The following is a 20,184-nucleotide window of genomic DNA, read 5'->3' on the forward strand; positions in this document are numbered from 1 at the left end:
AAGAGCGATAACAAAGCTGAGATTTGCGCTGCATAAGGAAAAAGCAAAGGCAAATGAGGGATATCTGTATTCAGCGGTAGAGATGTACTCTGCTATATTCGTGAATAAACAGCAGCGTCAAATTCAAATGCGAAGCGTGGTGGTGGTGGTGGGAGGTGAAGGTGGGAGGGTTGAGGTACTGGGAGACGCTAGAATTTCATGATTTGCTTATGCAAAAATTTGAGGGTGCGAATCTGGTTGGTGGTTTCGGAGTGGGGGGAATAAAACGGAGGGTGCACTGAAAGCTGTAGTACAGGATATAGTAGCAGCGCGGTATTTAACCTTGGACACTGGCGTAGATATCTGGACCGGACCAGGCATCGCAGTTGTATTCTTGAATAATAATTCTTCTATTCGCCTGAATCCCGACGCGGCGACGTCCCTCTTCTCCTCAGCCTTCATACGGTTTGGATTTCAGAATGAAGGTAGGTAGGGTGAGCGGGAGGGAGGGAGAAATAAAGGAAGGAAGGAAGGAACTACAGGGTTTCACTCCCCGAAAAACGAGGGTCAGGAGGCTAACAGCTGAGTGTATTTCACGCCCCCTGCACGTCCCTTCGAGTATTAGCATATAAAGCGAGCGGTACGTCTTGTTTATGTTTGGCGGTGGTGTAGCTTCGGCGGTGTTTACTCGATATTTTTTCTTCCTATTCCTACTATTTTTCCCTCAGCTCTTCTTTCTCCGTTTATAATTTTCTATTCCTTCACCATTTCACTTTGTATATTATATTTCTCTTGAAGTAACAAACGTCTTCTTCGATCCTCCCCCCCCCCCCCCTTCTTTCCCTATAATCAACACTTTTATCTCTCCCAACTTTGATATTAACCCATTACGATTCCGCAACGACTTGTATTACTGTTGAATTCAGTCTCTCTATAAGATCTTCATTCAATACGCTTATTTGGCATACTACAGTGACTGCTGGGCACGTTAACCATACGGCTTTTCTGTATTTATGTATTTTTTTAAAATTTTTCTTCCTCTTTATCTAGGCGGATTCACCGGTTAAAATCCGAGGGCCTTTAGCGGCTCATCATAGGATGAAATGATCGCCATAGGGCCATGGGTATACCTATAAACTTTACAGCCTCCCGAGGCATCAAGAGGCATGGGGTCGCCGAGTTCCGACTACAGTATAGGATATACCAGAGAAGATCAAAGCGTCTGCGTATCAAATTGAGGCCCCTGGCTAGTGCTACGTCAGCAACGCTCGTTCAACCGTTCGTCCGTTCCTCTACGTTATACGTATCGCTAAATTAACAAATGATTCTGCCACTGCTGTGGCAGCAGCAAACGAATATTTCAAGTGGTCACAGTTCAGATTTTGGGGGAGAAATAACCAAGTGTCGTTCGAACACCGTTATTCGAAATTGCTGCATAACGATTTTTTACTATCTGGCAGAGTGGGTAATACCTACGTACTTTCGACCATTGCAGCGTTTCGGAATTCAACTCCGTAAATTGGAAGGGAAATAGGAGGAAAATTTTATTGCTCTTTTCGTTTTCGTTATTCCCTTGGTTCTTTTTAAATTTTCCCTATTTTTCTCTCGTCAAACGTTTATTCGGCGTTAAAACGCGCCCGCAAATATCTCTGGTGCTTTTATACCTACGCGTAACTCGCTGCACAGCGTCGGATTAAATTCACCCGATGTTATTTGTCCGAACACGGTTTTATAATCGTTGCAATTAATTCACGCTAGCCCAGCGGGCCAGTGAATCCGTTGTCGTGGTATATGAAATGGAAAACAAACAAGCAAAAGGATAAAATAAAAACAACGAGAGACCAGCATCCGATAAAACTGATCACTTGACGCATTATTGATACTATTATATTATGCATTATACACGTGCAAAATTGCATCAAAAGGAAGATGTTGCAGGAGTCTCCCAAGACCGGACGTTGAAAACGTTTCGAAAAAGAAAAAGTATGAAATGCCATGCAATTTTATTCCCATACGTCTAATAACAATGAATTTTTTGAGTAAATCTTTAGCAGATTTTGAAAATATATTGAAATCAATCCGACGGTCATGTTGCGGGCAAGACTGTGGTATTTGTTTGTTAATTGTAACGAAATAAGCGGGGATGTAGGAATACTGTAAATCCACAGAACCTACGTAATGGTTTCTGAATAATTCCGGTACGTAAACCGCGAAAGGTTATTACCGGTGCTCGCGATTGCTATAACAAAGTTCTGGCAATAATGAACACTATATGACGCTGCAGGGCTGCAAGCTGGGGCGTCGGTCACAGGGGACGGAAGAGAGGAATTGACGGATACATGGATCCATGGATACATAGGCATACCAACGCGAGCATGTATTTCATGCGATACCGAAAGCTGAACGGGGGTGGAAAATAGTATTGGATGCACATATATATGTATTTACGAACGCGTCATTGATTTTCATGAATACTCGGTAATTACAAATTGTTTCCTCGGCCTGCACCGGGAATAATACAGTTTCACGTTCCAACGAATGATGCGCGTATTAAGGTATAATGTGCTATTCCATCGCGGGTGCACCGATCTTTGCCGTCGTATTCCTTCATTCTCAATCCCTCTTCGCTGTTCGTCGACGAGGCGGTGTAATATTTTTTTCCCCGTACACCCTCATCGACGTTTCGTCAACGGTAAACGGCAGCTATTGGTTATAAATCAAAGGGGGAAGAGGAAGGGGACTGAGTAATAATTTCACAAGCGGCTATGATCCCCGAATTTCAACCGTTTCGGGTATAATCCCCGTCCGCTGTGTTTATACCCAACTCACGATCAGTTTGGATTTAATACTTGACAAACGGGCTCGATACCTGAATCGGTAATTAATTCTAATTTCAAGCCATTACCGTCCTAGCCCACGATCCCCGACACCATCGCCCATATCGTCCCACCGCTGGCACCAAAACGCGAACGGTCACGTCCAACGATTCGTTAGGGGGCGCAGAATTTTTGCGTCGCCAACGCGACGGCCGACATTGAGAATGACGCGCTCGTCGGATAAATGTGTAAGGTGGCAGGTACTCACTCTTTGAGGAACGCCCATCCGCGTCCGTCCGTGTCTCGGCGATCCCTGTGGCTGACCGTGTTTCTCCTTCCTATGGGTTTTCAGCCCCCGAAGCAGCCTTGAGAACGTTGTTTTCTTCTTGCTCGTGTTCTGGCCCTGATCTGTAATCAGAATAATGGACCGTTAGGCGGAAGACGCTGCTGCAGCGACGGCACGGCACGGCTATCAGACACACCGCGGCATACAGGCATGCATAAAACATGAAATATGCGCCGCGTGTTCCTATCATCTGCTCCGCGGGTTTACCGGGAACTGCCGCTTCGCCGTTCCGACGTTCCTCCTCTCTTCGGCTCGAGTGGAAAATAATTTCCATAGCCTAGCGGCGGAGTTCATTTTGTCAAACCCGTCAGTTTCACCGACTTCCGAATCCCACTCGTGTCACATCCTCGAGCTATCTTTCACCTTTCCTTTCTCTCAACGTCGTATGCTGCTTCGTCTCCGCTCTCCGCGATTCGTGAAAAAATATCGAGAGAGTAGTCACAGATGGTTTAAAAGCAGCAGATGTTTGAAGGGCGGTTTTGTAAGACGGAAGCTAGTTCGTGTTTATCTCCGGGTATCCAGAACCCTCAGATCACGGCTGGGTTATTGGGCACCAGCAGGCTCCTCGAGCATGAAAGATTCATAATGTGAACGCAAGAGCCGCGCCAGAAGAGCTGATCTCGAGCCGGAGTCGAGTCTAGGAAGAAGATGAAGGGATCCGAGGAGGTTCAGTGGACGGTGGAAGAGAGATGCTCGGGGAAAACCGCCAAACCGCGAGCCCAACGGAACCGGGAGGGTTGGAGTTCGTTCCTTCCTTCCTTCCTTCCTTCCTTCCTTCCTTCCTTTCGTCCTTCCTTGTCTACCTACTCGTATTATCCCGTGTCTACTTCACCCCGACCATTAAGTTGCCCGACGAGATACATCCAGTGGTTTGATTCGCCGATGGTTCCCGCCTCTGGCATTATAATTCCTCTTGGAAACTTTCACTGAAATATCGCCATTTCTAAACACAGCCCCGAGCCGCGAGCGGCGGACAATCAATTTCCATCAATTTGTGGAGGTAGAGGAAGAGGAGCAGACGGGGATAGAGTATTTCACGATAACTGGATCAGTGTTTAACATTAGCTGGGCAAACATCGAGCTGACTGGGCGAGGATGATAAATTGCGGAAACGAGATTGTACACGCGATGGTCGATCTTGACGCCGAGCGAACGGAGGAGCTCGGAGAATAGAATTTTAACGTGTCGTTATTACGCAAGATTTGGAATTTTTCCCTTCAATTTGTATCCTCCGGCATAAACGAGCAGAGACCGTCGTGGCGGCGTTGCCGTGAAACACGGTCCGTGATTCGATTTGCATCTCAGCTCGGCGCCGACGCCGGTTCGAGCTTCGACTTCCTCTCATAAATAATAAACGAACATTGCAAGGGTGGTTTTGTCTCGGGTGAAAACGCGGCTATTCGTCTGGGGATTTCGGAACGTGGAATGTCTCAAAAATTCCGTACCGTCAGTCAGTGACGACGTTAAATCATAGGTATGCAAAATATTTTACAGGATGGGGAATGGACGGTCAGCGTTGGAGGTCAGCTACAAATCAACACCGAATTTCATTGCGTCAACGCGTATAAATATTCCAGTCAAACGTTATCGGCCCCCGGCCCTATTTATTCTCGAGGTTTTGATAGATAATGCAATAAAGGATCATCCCTCGGCGCAGGATCACCGGATGAACGCATTCTCGGTCGACTGATCCAAGCGGGGCTAATCCGCACTTTCACATGCTAATTGAGGGATGGTAACAAGCATTATAACTATGCTCCTCGTAAACGGAATTATAACGATACCTACGCGTGTCTAGTCAATCTCAATGGAATCCGGGATCAGGAAGCAAGGACTAATAACCAGCAACCGCTACGGTGTGAAATTGCGAACGCCACATCACCGGCGGATATACGATATACAGCCGAGGTTTGAGAAGCTCGAGTTTGCGTAAAAAAAAAAAAGAAAAAAAAAGAAGAGCGAGCAAAGCGCGGCGTCGCGGTGCATCGTTTCGATTCTAAATCGCGTCTGTCTGGTTATAATCTTAGGAAAGTTGCGGTAAGTCACGATGAGCCTGTCTGGGGTTGCAGGGGTTGCAGGGGTTTCAGGGGGTTGGGGTTGGTGCTCTCCGGCAGGCAATCGGGTGTGGACCGGTAATATCGGAGATATATTGCCCCTGGCGACCACAAGTCACGTTCAATCGAATGAATCGTACATGGAATAAAAATAAACCTCATCTCTTTTCATCCGGCGCGCTCTGTCGATACCGAAACGGGCTGGATATGGGCTAACGGCTGCCATGCCTGGGCATAGAACCGACAAACAAATGGGTTCGCGGACCATGCATCAAATCCTTAACTTTGCAGCGTCGCGACGCCGAGACTTCGCCGTCTGCGATCCTTTCGTCCTCCTTTCTCTCTACCGCTCGAATCGCGTATCTCTTTTCAACTTGCCAATTGAACCCCTCTCACCTTGATTGCCGATCGATATACGTAGAGTTACCGAGCTTTGCAAAAAAGATTTCTATAGCTCTTTGTTCCACTTCAAAATGGTGTACAATATCAAAGATGTAACGATATCTCGGATACACTTGGCACGGACGATTTTCTCACCGCTTCGGTCGCTGTGGCTTGCTGCAATTTCGAAAGCTCTTTCGGCGGGCAGTAAATCGGGCAAAACGATGTAGATATACGCCTCGATATTGGCAGATATTGGGTTTTTTTTTTCTTTTTTCTTGGTCTCCCATTTCGATGTTCATTGTATTTTGTTTCTTTGCCAGAACGTGTCGCGGTATGTTAGATTCTACGATACCTTGCGGATACTTAAGATGAATATTTCGGTATAAGGCTGCTTGTTTTTCTCAGATTGAGCATTTGCGCGCAAAGAGATCGTGCGCCTTTTTTCGTCTACCGTTGAACGGTTCGTTTCTTTCCGACAAAATATCACCAGTCTTCAGCCACGGTTGAACTTGACGATAAACTTAAGAGAAGATTCAGCGAAAATCTGCAAGCTAGGATTTCTCACTCGACCGACGGTTTTGCCGGTGTGAAAATCACAAGTTTTCAACACGGTGCAGCGAAGTAAACGTGCCGGGCGAAGGTTCCGAAGCCAAAAGAGAAAATAGATGTGACCAGCATACGGATATGAATTTTATTACCGCCGCAGTTGCACATTCTTCAAATTTCCATACTCAAATCCTGTTACAAACTGCCACCCTCTGTTGATTTTCGGAATTCCGAGTATTGAAGTTTCGTCGAATAAGAAGGAGAGACGACGCGGGAAAAAGCAAAGAAGAAAGGGAAGGAAGGTGTCGCAGCGCCGATATCGCCGTCCCTACCTCGGTGCTCGGCTGACAATTAAGGCGGAGTGCAGCTTTGCTGAGGGTGCATCGCGGTGCATCACGGTCGGGGCGGAATCCGAGGGTGCAGTTGAAACGATCCGGTAGCCGAGAGAGAGAAAAGCAGCCTGCAGTCTAGTCCGGCGATGCTGCGCCGAGGTGTCGAGTCTGCGAGCCTCTTCTCGAGGAGAGGAGGCGTGCTTGTCTATTCTCCCCGTTTGTCACGCCTCAGAATTCGTAAAGGAGAAAAGAAAGGAAAATTGAAGAGGTTGCACAGAGGAAAAGAACGCGGAGCGCATCTAGTCGAGGAGAAAAATGCGGCAGACGGTCTGTTCTCTTTTATCTTTATTTCAGTTATTTTTATTCCTGAAACAGCATTTCGAGAATCGCCCTCGCAGATCGACTCGCTTCAACTCGGCGCATCGCTGATCCGGAAGCTGAGCGGCTCATCGGTAACTCCGTGGTTAAACAGTCTGAACCGCCGTGCAAATATCCGCTGTCAGTTAATTGCGAGAGCGTTTTGCATACCCGATCAGAGCTGGGTGGTGATGTTTCCGAAAGTCTGGCACAGTGGCCATGCCTATAATCGGACGTTTGGGCCCGCAAAAATGGGCCGAAAAGTAGCAGGTTCTCCGATCCGACGCTGTTAAATCGCTGAAATCTGCGTTCAACGGTTGCACGTAAAGTCGTAGCTGCAGGGGATTTGGAGAGAATGAAAAACCCCCGCTATAAGTTGTACGGAAGAAAGGACGTTATTTATCCGCGCGAGAAATGGCATGGGGCCCGTTTTTTTTTTTTTCATCCTCCCCTTTCTTCCCCCTTGCCGGATAGCAGTTATTTATTTAGGTACCTACCTATCGAACTTTGACTCGCTGCTCCGAACTATTCGTCTCTTACCAAAGGCTGCAGGCAAGCGTTATACCGCGCGCGGATTCAGAATTACCTAACCCCCGGGAATTATTCACCTGGACGATGTTCGAGCTGAGATTTCATGTCGGAATGAAACGGCTTTAGAGGCGGGCTGCCTTCTACGATATCATATCTCCCAGGCACGTATTCCAGACACAAATCCGAACTCTAGAAACGCACCGAATTACACGACATTTCGCTTCAGCCGTATTAACCGCACGTAAAGCGATATCGAATGATGAATAAATTTACGACATTCCGCAGCAGTCGCATAGCGTCGAATTATCTGCAATGAAAATAGAAACGTATTCCATCCTAGCAATAATTACCGCTATGCGGGTGTGTGGGTGTAGTAATAATTAACGGAACGTTGAACATCGACTTTTAATGAGTGAAAAATCGAGCCTTTGAACGAATTGGTTTTTGAAAAAATCTCCATTGATAGTATCGGGAAAGTATCAGAAGTTGAGGAAATGGAGAGCGGAGCGGAAGAGGTTGCAGCGGGTAGAATTCCTTCGCCGTTGTCATAAAACCAGACTGCATGTAAAATAAACCTATAAGGCGGATTCCGCTGCGCACCTGGACTGCGAAACACGAGGACATATCGTACCTACGACGCTTACAATTCCCCGTGTAAAAGGAGCGAGGAAAGCAGCTCTTTGCCCCGCATTCCCCCCTCGAGCTTTCGCGAGGACGCTGCAAGCTGCGACGCGATAAAACCTAAATAAAACTCTCTCTCTCTTCTCTTTCGTTGCACGTTTGTCCCACGGGAACATCGAACGGCGCGAGTTGCGCTTCCACGTATCTCATCGCCGCTCGCAATATTCAATAATTGCAAAACCGTTGCCGCTTATATTAAATTTACGCGTCTGCTGTAATCGAATATTATATATACATGCGTATAATAAATGAAATCTATAACGAGTCTATCGCACCTTCTGTTCCCAATATGTGTACGGACACATGTTATGTACTCGTAATTGTCTATCGGCGGACAATGAGAGATAAAAACAAAAATAGTTTTCTCGTTCTTTCCCAAGTATTGAAAAACAGAGAAGGTTGAAAAAGGTGTGATTAGAAATACTTTGTAAATAATTATTAAAGAAAAACGCCTGACGCGAAACTTGCAAAATATGTGTCAAATCAGAATATAAATAAACAGGCAAAATTTATACACCTCCTCTATAAACGCCACACTTTTCTTCACGCAAAAGTTAATCAGCAAATGGGCGAGACCTCCGCCCACCCCGTCACTTCGACGCATTGCCGTCAGTTTCCATTCGAACCGCTTTCGATTTTATAAATTATTTTCAACCAATGCAAGAATGCAAGTAATTGACTAAATTTGATGAAGATACTCGGCGCTTAGGCGGTATTGACTAGGGTATACATTGCCAAAGAATGAGAAAGAGAAGAAAGCAAAGAAAGTAAAAATAAAAGGAAAAGAAAAAAAAAAAACAGCAACTGCGGGAATAATGCACCTCTAAAATTCCCCATCTCGAGACTCGCGCTTTTGAAAAAATGTCCGAATAGGTATATTAGGGTGGTCCTTACGCAGGGTCAAGAATAAAAAAAACTCACGAAGGAGCCTGTCAAATCGGTCCCAAGTAGTGAAATAAAAATTCTTTAATGTTTTCAGATTCTTATCTCATTCTCGATCCATGTTTCCCTATTTAAAGATAAGTGGGAAGTTTCGAACTGTTCAAAAATATGCTAATTCGCTATATTTTGTATTCAATTATATTTCAAAGTTATTCGTATCAAAAAAAAAAAAAAATCCGTATTCTCGAATATTCAGTGAAATTCATCTTTTTTCGGTGAAAAATAAAAAATCCTAAGCGGGGTATATATTCCATGAATTATTCTTTTTCAACCCCATACAAGGACCACCCTAACTGGTATGTACACAGTTAGGATTATACACATGCACCGATGCATCAGCTGTTCGGGATCCTTGTCTCGGTTCCGTTCGCTCTCGGTCGGATAGACTGGATGCACAAACACAATCAGAGCGCGGGTGCCGCGAGCCGAGAAGCGTAGGTCTGGAGGAAGGTGAAGCAGGGTGTCGCGTGTGCGCGAAGCGCAACCCTCGCGAATCACCACCGGGGGGTTGGATAAGCACATCCGAGTCTGGCTGCTCCGCAAGCTCTCCTCTCCTCGAGCCCAGACAGACAGGCTGCCTGCACCCCCGAGTATCCCACGGTGTAACATCCGTCGTGTTCCTCCCCCGCGACGCCAACCCCACCCATCCCCCCCCCTCCCCTTTTCAGCCCTCGATTCAACCCGGGCTCAAGTACACGTAACAACTGCCAAGTACTACAATAGCATCAACGCCTCTAATACTCGGCATTAAACCTCGACGCCCGGCGTCGCGAGTTCCGTCTGAGCGCGAACATCGGCAGACCTTCGTCGCTTCTACCCTTCCGCGAATTGATTAGCCGAATGTTGCAGCCTCGCATCGTCGAATCTCGGTGATCCTGTACACGGTGGAGAGGAAAATAAATCGAAAGCTTCGACTACGGGAAATTGCAGAGATTAATTTGTCGCGTAATTACAATGGCGTCCCGCGTGACGCGGAATGTCTTCTCTGTTACAGCGACGACGATCGCGCGTGGTTGACTACGCAAAAGTGAACGGAAAATATAAATACTACGATGTATCAAGTCCTCGAATTGTGCGGAACCCGATCGCGGCGAGAGCGAGAAGCGATCAGTTGCATCGATAAATCGAGTAGCTGCAGTAACAAATGTTTTGGACCAAGAACGAGCGCGCGCCGTTTGACTGTGCAGTGACAAATTGGCCGGTTGAAGGAGGAAGGAAAGAGAATGGTAACGATATCTGCTGCAGTGAGAAAAATCTATGCAGTCGAAGAGAGTCTTTTCGTTTCGCTCTTTTCGCTCGAGTCTTAGCGATTTCGCCCCGGCAAGAACGATGATTTTTTTTTCTTATATTCAAGTATACCATTTCTCACGCCATTTTGTTTGCAGCTGCTGCCGGGGCGGGGTTGAAATTCTGAATTTGAAAAATTCCGAAAGGGCAAGGTTCCCGAAATTGCAAGAATAAGAAAGTTTAAAAAACTGAAAGATAGAAATTTCGAATGCTCCAAGATTTTTAGTTCCGTGGATTTTGGATCCTAGCGGAACTTTACTTTTCGGAATTTTCCTGTATCGCAATTTGAATTTTCGGAAGCTTGTATTTCGGCACTTCGAGCCGTCGGCTTTCCGACCATTCGAAACTTTGCTGCTTCGTAAGAGTTTGCTTTCTCTACTTCAAGTTTCGCCAGCAAATAATTCGTAATTAGGCACTTTTGGAACTTTTTAAATTCGGAACTTCAACCCCGCCCCCTACCGCCGGTACCTCGACCACTTACGTTGTACGACCGTGACAGTCGCGGTGAACGACCGAGCCTGTCTCAATTACATATTCATACGCGATCCGAGCTGGAGATGAGTGGGTCTGGTGGGTCTGGTGGGTTTGGTGGGTTGTGCTAGGTCATGTCTATGCACCGGTGCAGCGATTTATGCAAAAGTGGTCGCCGGAGGCGTAAAAGAGGAAAATAGAGGCAGGAAGGGAGACGAGATGAGCCGAGGCGTGTGTACGAGTCAATAGAAATGAAATATCAACGTTGACCCGACTCCGTTTCTCCCTCCCCTTGAAGACCCGGTCTTCCAATATGCGATCTAAAGTACTTTTCGATATCGTGAAAAATTCCCGCAACTCCTTCTCGACCCCGGTTTCCGTTTTCCATCGACGCGGGGGCGATTTTCAACTTGATTTTATTTTTCATGCATAGGCATAGCTACGCCATGAGGGAAGCGACGCGCGATGCATCCCTTGGAAATAATAAACGTCTCACGCATCGGTTTCCGGTCGCTCAGGGAGTGGCTGCTGCAGTTTCGTATGCCGCGTCATTTATTTCTCACACCCGCAAGTGTGTTCGGCTGTACGTGTGACCGACCCGTCGATGGTCGTTTCAACTTTTCGCACAACCGTCGCATGCGAATATGTATACCTAAATGAACATATAACGCGCGATACCCTGGAGAGTAGCAATTCTGCAGGATGAATACACCAGCAGGTATGGATTCGCGCCGATATAGTTAGATATAACACGTGAGAGTGCGCAAAGCTCAAAAAGCTCCGCACTGTGCGAACGAGTCATCGAAATTGATCAGATCCAACCGTTCGTTCTTTGTCGTAATTGTAACTGTCCGTATTTATACCCTGCAGAAAAATATTACCTACACGTCCTGTTCCTACATTTTATTAAATTCATTTCTGTTTCGATTGTTTCAACACTTACCGTTTGGTGGAAATTCGTAGAAGAAGGCCGATCTCGGACTGAGGCAGCTGAAACAGATGAAACAAAAAGAAAAATCAATTAGCTGTTTGAATGTTAGATGTTGGCAGGATTCATGCCACGTTCTATTTTTTCGAAAAGGCTAGAAACTCGAACATTTGCTTACAAGTTTTATTTTTCACTTGTTCTTCAACGGATTTAACCTAATTATAATTTCCACAAGTTACGTTGTAATTGGCAGATCAGATGTACCAAAAGATTCGCCGAATATTCGATTCTTACCGAAATGGTAGTTAATCGAGATGCGCGGGGGCAGAAAATGGATTATATCAATTTATTCCGACAATTTAACGCTGGAGGTCAGAATCCTTCCTGCCTCTCCTTCTCGTTCCCACTCGAAAGATCCTCATATCTTTGAAATATACATCGCGGGTAGCCGTCGAAACAGGAGGTCAAAGAAGAAGCCCGCATCGTCGGGTGATAGGCGAGGGTTAATTGAGCGGTAATTACGCGCACGTGAAGGTACGCAATTTCTCTCTTCAAACGTAATTTGTATTCGCGGAAAGAGTCGAAGGTGTAACGACAAAATGGGAGAATCGATAAGCTGCTGCTTAATCGAAATTTTACTCATAAATGTGTATTCGTCGTTACCTCGGATCAAAATCTGTTTGCACAACAGTAGATATTTCACTGGCTTTCTTGTTGGTCAAAGACTTAGCAGGCGCGTTAAGAAGGAAAAGGAGAGAAAGAGAGAGATGATGATGATATATTTATTATGCCTTGGCATGCTTGTGGCAAAAATGACAACAAAGGATTACACAGATAGAGGAAAATAAAACTGACAAAAGAAAGAAACGACGAATAAAGAAACGCAAGTCCAGCAGGATAGTGTACAAGTGAATTATATGACTGTGCTAGGAAATCATAGACAGAGAGAGAGAGAGAGAGAGAGAGAGAGGAAGGAAAGGAGGAGGGAGAGTCGACTGAGCAAACGCCACGGTGAGATCTGGTCCGTTAGGATTCAGCGCCGAGTTCTGATCAAACCAAATACTAATTGGACATCCGAGGAGAGTCGCAAGATGAACGAACGAACCCCTTTTGACGCTCTCTCGGCGTCTCAATAGCCGAGATCCGACACCGGAATTCTCTATCATGGAGTTACTATAACTGATGTCTTCGTCTTGTCAAAACTTTATTGACCGTCGAATGAGAATAATTTACTCTGTAGAAGAAAATTATCGGGTCCTTCGAATCGTGGAGTGAGATTTGTTGATTTCTGTTTTCGTACGTACTATATTTTTAGTTACTTACCTTTGGTAGGTTTGTTGATTGCCAGTTGGCGTTGTGTTTTGCGTTGCAAGCGCAAGTTTTTGCTGCCTCTGCTGCAGCATTTGACGTCCGAAGACTCCGTAACCGAAGCCGTATATCTCATCCTCTTCCTTGTCACTGAGGCAGCTCGAGGGCTGCAAGAATAGCAAAAACAGAAAAAAAACGTTACCTATATACGTACATCCAAGCATCTTACCTTTTTTTCCTTCCAGTTTGCAAACATAATTTAAAACAAGTTAATTTTTTGCCTGTATTTTTTGTCCAGAAAATAACAAACTAATCCAACTCACTGGTGTACACAAGCAAATAATTTGTAAATTAAAAATAAAATTTTGCTAACGGGTATAACAGAATTGGTTAATTTTTTTCAGTCTGGTCGTTACTCAAGGGGTACGAAAAAAGGGAGAAAAAAGTTCAAGAGGAGCAAACTCGACTAGTCAGAGAAACTTTCTGTGGACGATGAAAAAAAAAAAAAAACGAAATAAATTGCAAGAAAAAAAAGGGGAAGTGAAGTTAATCCTTGTTAAAGCGTAACTTTGAATTTACAGTTGCGGTTACGCAGCTCTAGTTCTGGCCGGTCACGTTTCATTTAAATACAGTACGTAGGTACTTTAAAACGTCGCACATACTTTTCAGGGTCTGGACAGGATTCCCTAGGGATTCCGACCGCTGGCGGCAGACTAACAATAAAACGAGTGCAGATTAAGAGCTGCGCCTACAGAGCTCGAAAGAGAAGAAAAAAAAATCTGTGTTGTGTTCTTTTCTCTTTTTTTTTTTTTGTCAGACAAACCGCGAGATAAAACCTTTCACTTCTTTTTAGATGTTTTTCTTTTCTTTGAAAATGGAGTCGCATCGTAAGAATGACACGTGAAATGCATATCATATGTAGAGAGAAAAGCGAGGAAAAAAGAGGATGCTTAGACACGGTCTTGAGGCATGATAAAAACCAATTAATTTTTCCACGTACTGTGAACAAAATTTCCAACAATTGTCAGTGTTTCAAATAACGATTTTCAAAAACGCATCGCAATTTCGGATATCCTATGAATTCGTTTGTGCGAGACGTTTGGATTTTAACGTCGAGTGTCGGGGCCGCAGGTATAATAGACGGTACGTAATGCAAGCCGACTCTTCGCACGTACTTACCGAGTATTTTCCGGGCACGTAAATGGGTTGTGAATGACTTGTGGTGAGCTGAGTGTTGGCCATTCTGGGGGATACGTTAGTTTCTCGGCGTCGCAGCTCCTCGAGTGGTTCCAGAACGTCACCGTAATGCGTTCTGAAGAGGTCTGCGTACCTCGAAGCGAGGCCCTCTAAATACCCTCGCTCGCCCTCCTGGAACAGATTCAACCGGCGACGTCAGATTCGTGAAAAGATTTTTTTTTTCAAACATAGCGCAGGAGGTTAAAGGGTCAGGCAGCGTCGCGCAGCTTTTCACCCCTCGCGTGTCTCCTCCGATTTCTTTCTTTCTTTTTTTATTAATTTCTTTTTTTTTTTGTTTTTTTTTCTTCTCTCCATAGTCACGGCGTAACCGCGGAGAGAGACGCGAGTGGCTGCGGTGCAGAAAATTACAGAGCACAAACCCAGAGAGCATTAATATTTCAACATTCTTCAGGTTCGCTGGCTCTCGATTTATCGTCAGCTCGACAACTCGAATCACGGAAGACGTTTTTCAAGCCGCAGCTCGCTCTGCCAGCCAGCTCGCTTTATGGCTTTTGGCTTTGTCTGTCCCGAGCTTGAGCTACCACCTTCTATTCGAGCTTTAAGCACCTCGTTCCTCTTTTGTTCCCCCATAAAAGTAATACTTTCCGTGAAGTAGCGCCGGCGACCGTTTTGTTACTTTGCGCATGGTTCAAAACACCATTTGTAAATATTCTCGATATTCACTGTAACTGAATGTGGTAGATAACGCGGTTCAAAACAGGAATTAATTACTTTTCAATTATCGCGTGAGTAAAAACCGGGAAAAAGAAAGATAAAAAATTGCTCCAGAGAACGTGCGGAAATTCTCCACCCCTGTAAACGAACGGTAATAATGATTTTTTATTCAAGAGGGTTAAAAAACTTCAAATCATCAAATTTTTGTCACTGCGGATTGTAGGAATTTTAATTTTTTTTCACCCGGAACAACGGGTCGTTTTTTATCACCACGGCTTTTCGTACACTGTAATCATTTACGGCTTTAGGAACGAGGTGAAATTAAGACGTCGGTTATGAGGCAATGAAAATAAAGATGCCTGGAAGTAAAAGGAACGAGGGGATACGAAACTTGATCATAAAAGAGGGTACCGATAGATGCCAAGATTTTCCATTACGATAATCAATCCAGATCTTTCAGGATGAAAGGGGGCGCTCTGGAATTGTAGGATGACATTAAAAAAGCATCAGCGATTCAAATATACGACGGAGAAGAAAATAAATGAAGGGCGAGAGAGAGGGAGAGGGAAAGGGAAAGCAATTTTCCACTTCTCAATAATCCACGGCGGCTATTAATTAGAATTCCAATCTATTTCCTTGATAACGCGATGCGATATCTTCAGCGGCGTCTGCCAAGGCCTCGCGACGTTTGCCGATCCTTCTCGAACATCTTCTTCGTCCTTTGCGCCCGGTAAATTTAACGGTCAAATCGAAAGTTCGAAATTAAGAAGCCGCCGGCGGGAATGAAATATCGACGTCTGTTCCCGGGGTTGAGGGGCAACGGAGGCGGCGGCGGCTTTTCTAAGACTTGCCAAACAGTCTTGAATAAATATTAAATAATTTAAATGAACGGTAATGAACGAGCGAAAGCTAAAACTCGATTCGTCAATTCAAACGTACCTTATGGTACCTACTTACAATATTACAGAGGAGCGCAAGAAAATCAGAAACTTTGAGAAAAACCGAAAAACAAAAAAAAAAAAACACACTTATGTTCGCTAAAAAACATGTCGAGAACGGTTATGCCGCATTATGTAGGTACACAACTTTCGCAGGGTCTTGTTTTCCCAGAGTTGAAAGAAAACTTTCTCCACGTTGTTGGTACCGCAACCGAGCGACGTCGACGTAGACTGAGAAAACGAAGAAGGAGAAAGCGGGTAGAATAACTTTCCCAATTCCATATTTCCTTTGATCTATATGCTATTGGGATATATATTTTTTTCACCCTCGTTTAACCGATATCCCGCAGCTACGGCTGAAACCACTCCCATGCTAAGCGATACCCTCGTGCGAAGCGCAAGCTCCGCGATTCAATCCAACGATCACTTTGACCGACCAAGTTAAGGTTGGAACGAAAGGAGAATAAAATAAAAATAAGAAAAGAAAGAAAGAAAATACAGAGAGACACATACGGAATGAAATACCGTTCGTACCTATTGCCGCCTATTACATTTCACATTTTGCATTTTTAATTCTTTTTTGCCTCCTTTTTCTTGGTCGTCAAAAAAAGCATTTCACCCATATAGGCAGTTGCAGACGAGACGCCGAAATTACGAAAAAAGCCTCGTATGAATTTCGAGCGTGAATAATGCAGGAAGCGTAGTAAATGAAAATGCGGAATAAGGGTTGGCGAAGGCGCGAAACAAAAGCGGAATAAAATAAATTAAAAAAAAAAATTAAAAATAAAACTTAAAAAACATGGAAGAAAATACCGAAAACTAGAGAGAAGAACGAGAAAGAGAAAAAAAGAAAACGCGAGACGCAGTTAGTAATAATTGGGCAGTCGACGCCAGGGTTGTTAAGAACTGTGCAGGTATTATTTTCGGGTGGTCCTCAACCGGGCGTTGCACCACCAGCCATTAGCGGTCTACCACTCAACTACCACCACCACAACTACCACGACGACAACTGCTAACGCCTGCAACGCCACTATTCATGGGCAAGTCTCATTATTCACATGGTACACCACCTCATCAGCTGGTTTGGCTCTCCGACGTCACGTCTCGCTTTCCGTTCCTGCAGCTCTTTACCCCCCGACCCCCCACCCCCACCCCCCCTCTCACGGGGATGAAAAAGGTGGGAAAATTCGAGGCACCGCGACCAGGGAGTAAAATTAAATCAGTCGAGTCTGAGGTGTTGGTTTTATGACGGCGGAGCGACGGCGGAAGCTTTTGCGAAGCTTTTGCGAAGCTCGAATTCCGAAGTTGGATGGTGCAGAGCGACTACGACGATAGTCGACAAGTCCCGCGCTTGCTCCGCAACTCCGGGGGCGTTGTACACCGGTATTTCCGTCTACCGAATAAAGGAGACTTGAATTTTACAACGAATTTCACCCCCTCTCTTCTCGCTACGGAGCCGTGAGACGATTCGAAAGAGCTCCTCGTAAATTCTCACCCTAAATTACTTCGAACTTAATTAAGGCGATAAATTACCTAATTTCCAAACATCGATTCGGGCTCACTTTCACCGTGGTTCACGACTGGACCAACCGCAACTCGACGATGCCTGCTGCGGCATATTTTAGAGGAACCTTAAAATCACTAACGCGTTTCATTCTATTTCCCTGCACGCTGCGAGACGACGACGTTGCGAGAGTTCGACGCTCACTGTCAGACATTTTGCCACTGGCGGTCCTTCGTCGACAACCGGTATTCCGAATCTCGTGTAAAATTACATGCTTCCGAAGCACTGTCGCAACCCCGTGAAAAGAGCTCGTCGCTGTTGAGATATAAAAGGAAAGTTGGATGAAAAACTTGTCCTCTTTGGGTTGATAACGTCGTGTCTCGAAGTACTCGGAGATATTAACATGAGGTAAAACGACGATCGCACATCCCTGCAGGTACGGTACACGGCGCAGACGTGCTGATGGATTTCCCGGTGCTTTTTTTCATAAAGAGGGGAAGAAAGAAAAGAGGAAGGTAAGCGGGTACACAGGTACATGGAATAATCTAGCTTCGTTGGCAATTTTCTGAAGTGGTGCGGCTGAAATGTCGCAGCAGCAGTAGCAGCAGCAGCAGCAGCAGTTACGTGGCTTGAAGAGGGTGAAATGAAGAAAATAAGAAGAAGAAACGCTGGCGCGTGCGAAGAGAGACAGAGAGACGAGTAACGACGAGCAGAGTAGCGGAGTGTAACGCACAAAGGCTTCTCCGCGTCAAAGGAACGCCCGCGACTTCGAGATCCGACGATCGCGATTCGAAATCCATTCGCGAACTTTGGTGCTCGCCGATTTTTCAGGTCGCGCGCACTTACCGCGTGGAGTCGAGTCGCGTACGAAGTGGCTTTTACAACAGGCACGAAGGGTCGAGCTCGTCGGCGTAAGGTTCAAGGGCCGCTCGTACCTTTGAGGATAATGCGCTCGAATCGAAAAATCATTTCCGTCGAACGAGCAGAGTAGCCGGGGTGCCCGCAGCCCGGCCCAGCCGCAGAGAATTATGGCGTCGAGAGCCGTGAGCTCGTTTAAATTTCCCCGGCCCGGAAGCAATTAAGCGAGCAGTAGCTTCCGCTGGTTGGGACGAAACAGGCGGCCATTGGGTGATGGTCCAGGTTTCCCTCCGCGATTCGAGTCCTTGGTTAAGGCAATCCGGACTCTCCGAGCTTCCATTCTACTCTCCGAGACTCTGGAAATACCCAGGGAAACACGCCGAGAGCTCGACTCCAACCTCAGCTTCGAGGATTTCGTCAGCCCTCGTCCCTCGCTACTCAAGTTTCGAGCTTTTTAATGCTCGAGTACCTGCAGGTCTCGACGACGAACGAGGGACGCGATACGCGTTTAATTCAATTTGTATACACACTGACGAGTTTGTAAGAAGAAGACTAGCGCTGCTGTGATTAAGCTCTTGTTTTTCCGACACGTCTCTCCCCCCTTTTTTTCCCGGGTGGAACCAGGGAGAGGAACGGAAAAGAACTGCCTGCACTTCGGCACAGGGTCACCGTTCAGTAAAGTCTTGAATTTTTCATGGGCCCTGGTAGCAATGGCGTATAACACGATGATTGAAACACAGCGGCTGATTTCGGTGTTGTTTTTCTTTTTTTTATACATATATATGTATATTTATTTTATTATTCAATACATCCAGTTGACTAAATGAAAAGAGGACCTTTCAGCGGACCCGGGTTGTGGCCCTTTCAAAACTTACGTCATTGGTACGTACGTACATTACACACACACACACATATACATGTATATACAAAAAGAGACTTGCTGACGCGCGGACGCGCCCACGAGTATAATATTTTAATCGCAAAAGTGCATCTCGTTCCGCGTCACGTGTATACGGGTACATATAACGTATAAAAACGTGTAGGTGTAGAGCGCGAGAGGAAGCAAGGGGGGAAAATGCTTCACAGCATTTTTTCTACCCATTCACCCCTTTTCCGTACAGCGAAAACAAAACAGGAAACGTGCCATTGTCAGCTCGGCGTTCTCGACTCTCGATCCCTCTTTCCCCTTGCTCTGTGATCATCTGACAGGGAGAGGGAGAGTCAAAAATTTTTACGTCACTAAAAAATTCAGCCTTCGACGTGACGGGCATATCTAGATACTCAACTCTGTCGTATCCAATTGTCGTTGTCATTCTTTGCGAATCGATCACGGCAAGGCACCGTGGAAATTTTGATGCTTGGCAGGTCTGGCTGGCAGGATTTTATCCAAAGATTTCCGGTCCATTCGATCGAAGCGAATGATTGAAAATATGTCATTGTAAGATGTCGAGTGGATACGATGATCGGAAGAACGCGATTTCCAGCATTTTACTCTTCTCACGCTACTACCACAGCAGCGACAGATGTAATCCTGCGTGCAGAGATCGTCGCGAAGAAGAGAGAAGTAATTAATCATCCGAGGTCGACGAAGCTGCCAGGGGTAGGTACGGGAGACAATTAATTAAGCAGGAGAAGAGGTTTGGCATAACCCTGCGTCGGTGCGAGCAAATCCAAAGGTTGGTCGGATTATTTTTTAATCAACACTTCTTCTCTGATTGATTAATTGTAGTGGCGCGTGCTTTGCTCTTTTTCTTCTCAATTTTTTCGTTTTTAATTTTTTTTTTTCACCTAATTGATACGGCCATGAGTGAGTTATTGAATTCTTTCACACAAATAAACAATCCCTCGCTGCGGATTACGCTCGCCTGATTCGCCGAGGTGTTCACAACCGCGGGTTATTATCCTTGTCTGTAATCTGCACGCATCAGGCAGGTGCGGAACGTCACAGTTCGTACTCCACCACCTATCACGAGTGATTTTCGCGAGAGAATGCTGCTGCTTGCCGCTGCTG

General features: G+C 45.6%; 1 protein-coding gene across 4 annotated transcripts in view; it reads right to left on the reverse strand.

Moving 5' to 3' along the window:
• LOC124179878 overlaps positions 1–20,184 on the reverse strand; it is a 122,364-nt gene that overhangs the window by 15,511 nt on the left and 86,669 nt on the right. For 2 of the 4 annotated variants that reach the window (XM_046564729.1, XM_046564727.1), the window contains exons 2-6: positions 14,142–14,330; positions 13,192–13,200; positions 12,978–13,129; positions 11,670–11,716; positions 3,064–3,203 (exon numbers count right to left, since the gene is read on the reverse strand). In XM_046564729.1, coding sequence (XP_046420685.1) covers positions 3,064–3,203; positions 11,670–11,716; positions 12,978–13,129; positions 13,192–13,200; positions 14,142–14,330 — 537 coding nt within the window. The remainder of the gene's footprint in view (positions 1–3,063; positions 3,204–11,669; positions 11,717–12,977; positions 13,130–13,191; positions 13,201–14,141; positions 14,331–20,184) is intronic. The other 2 variants (XM_046564728.1, XM_046564730.1) reach the window with 2 other exon arrangements.

Source organism: Neodiprion fabricii, chromosome 4 (assembly GCF_021155785.1).
Source record: "Neodiprion fabricii isolate iyNeoFabr1 chromosome 4, iyNeoFabr1.1, whole genome shotgun sequence".
NCBI classification, from domain to species: domain Eukaryota; kingdom Metazoa; phylum Arthropoda; class Insecta; order Hymenoptera; family Diprionidae; genus Neodiprion; species Neodiprion fabricii.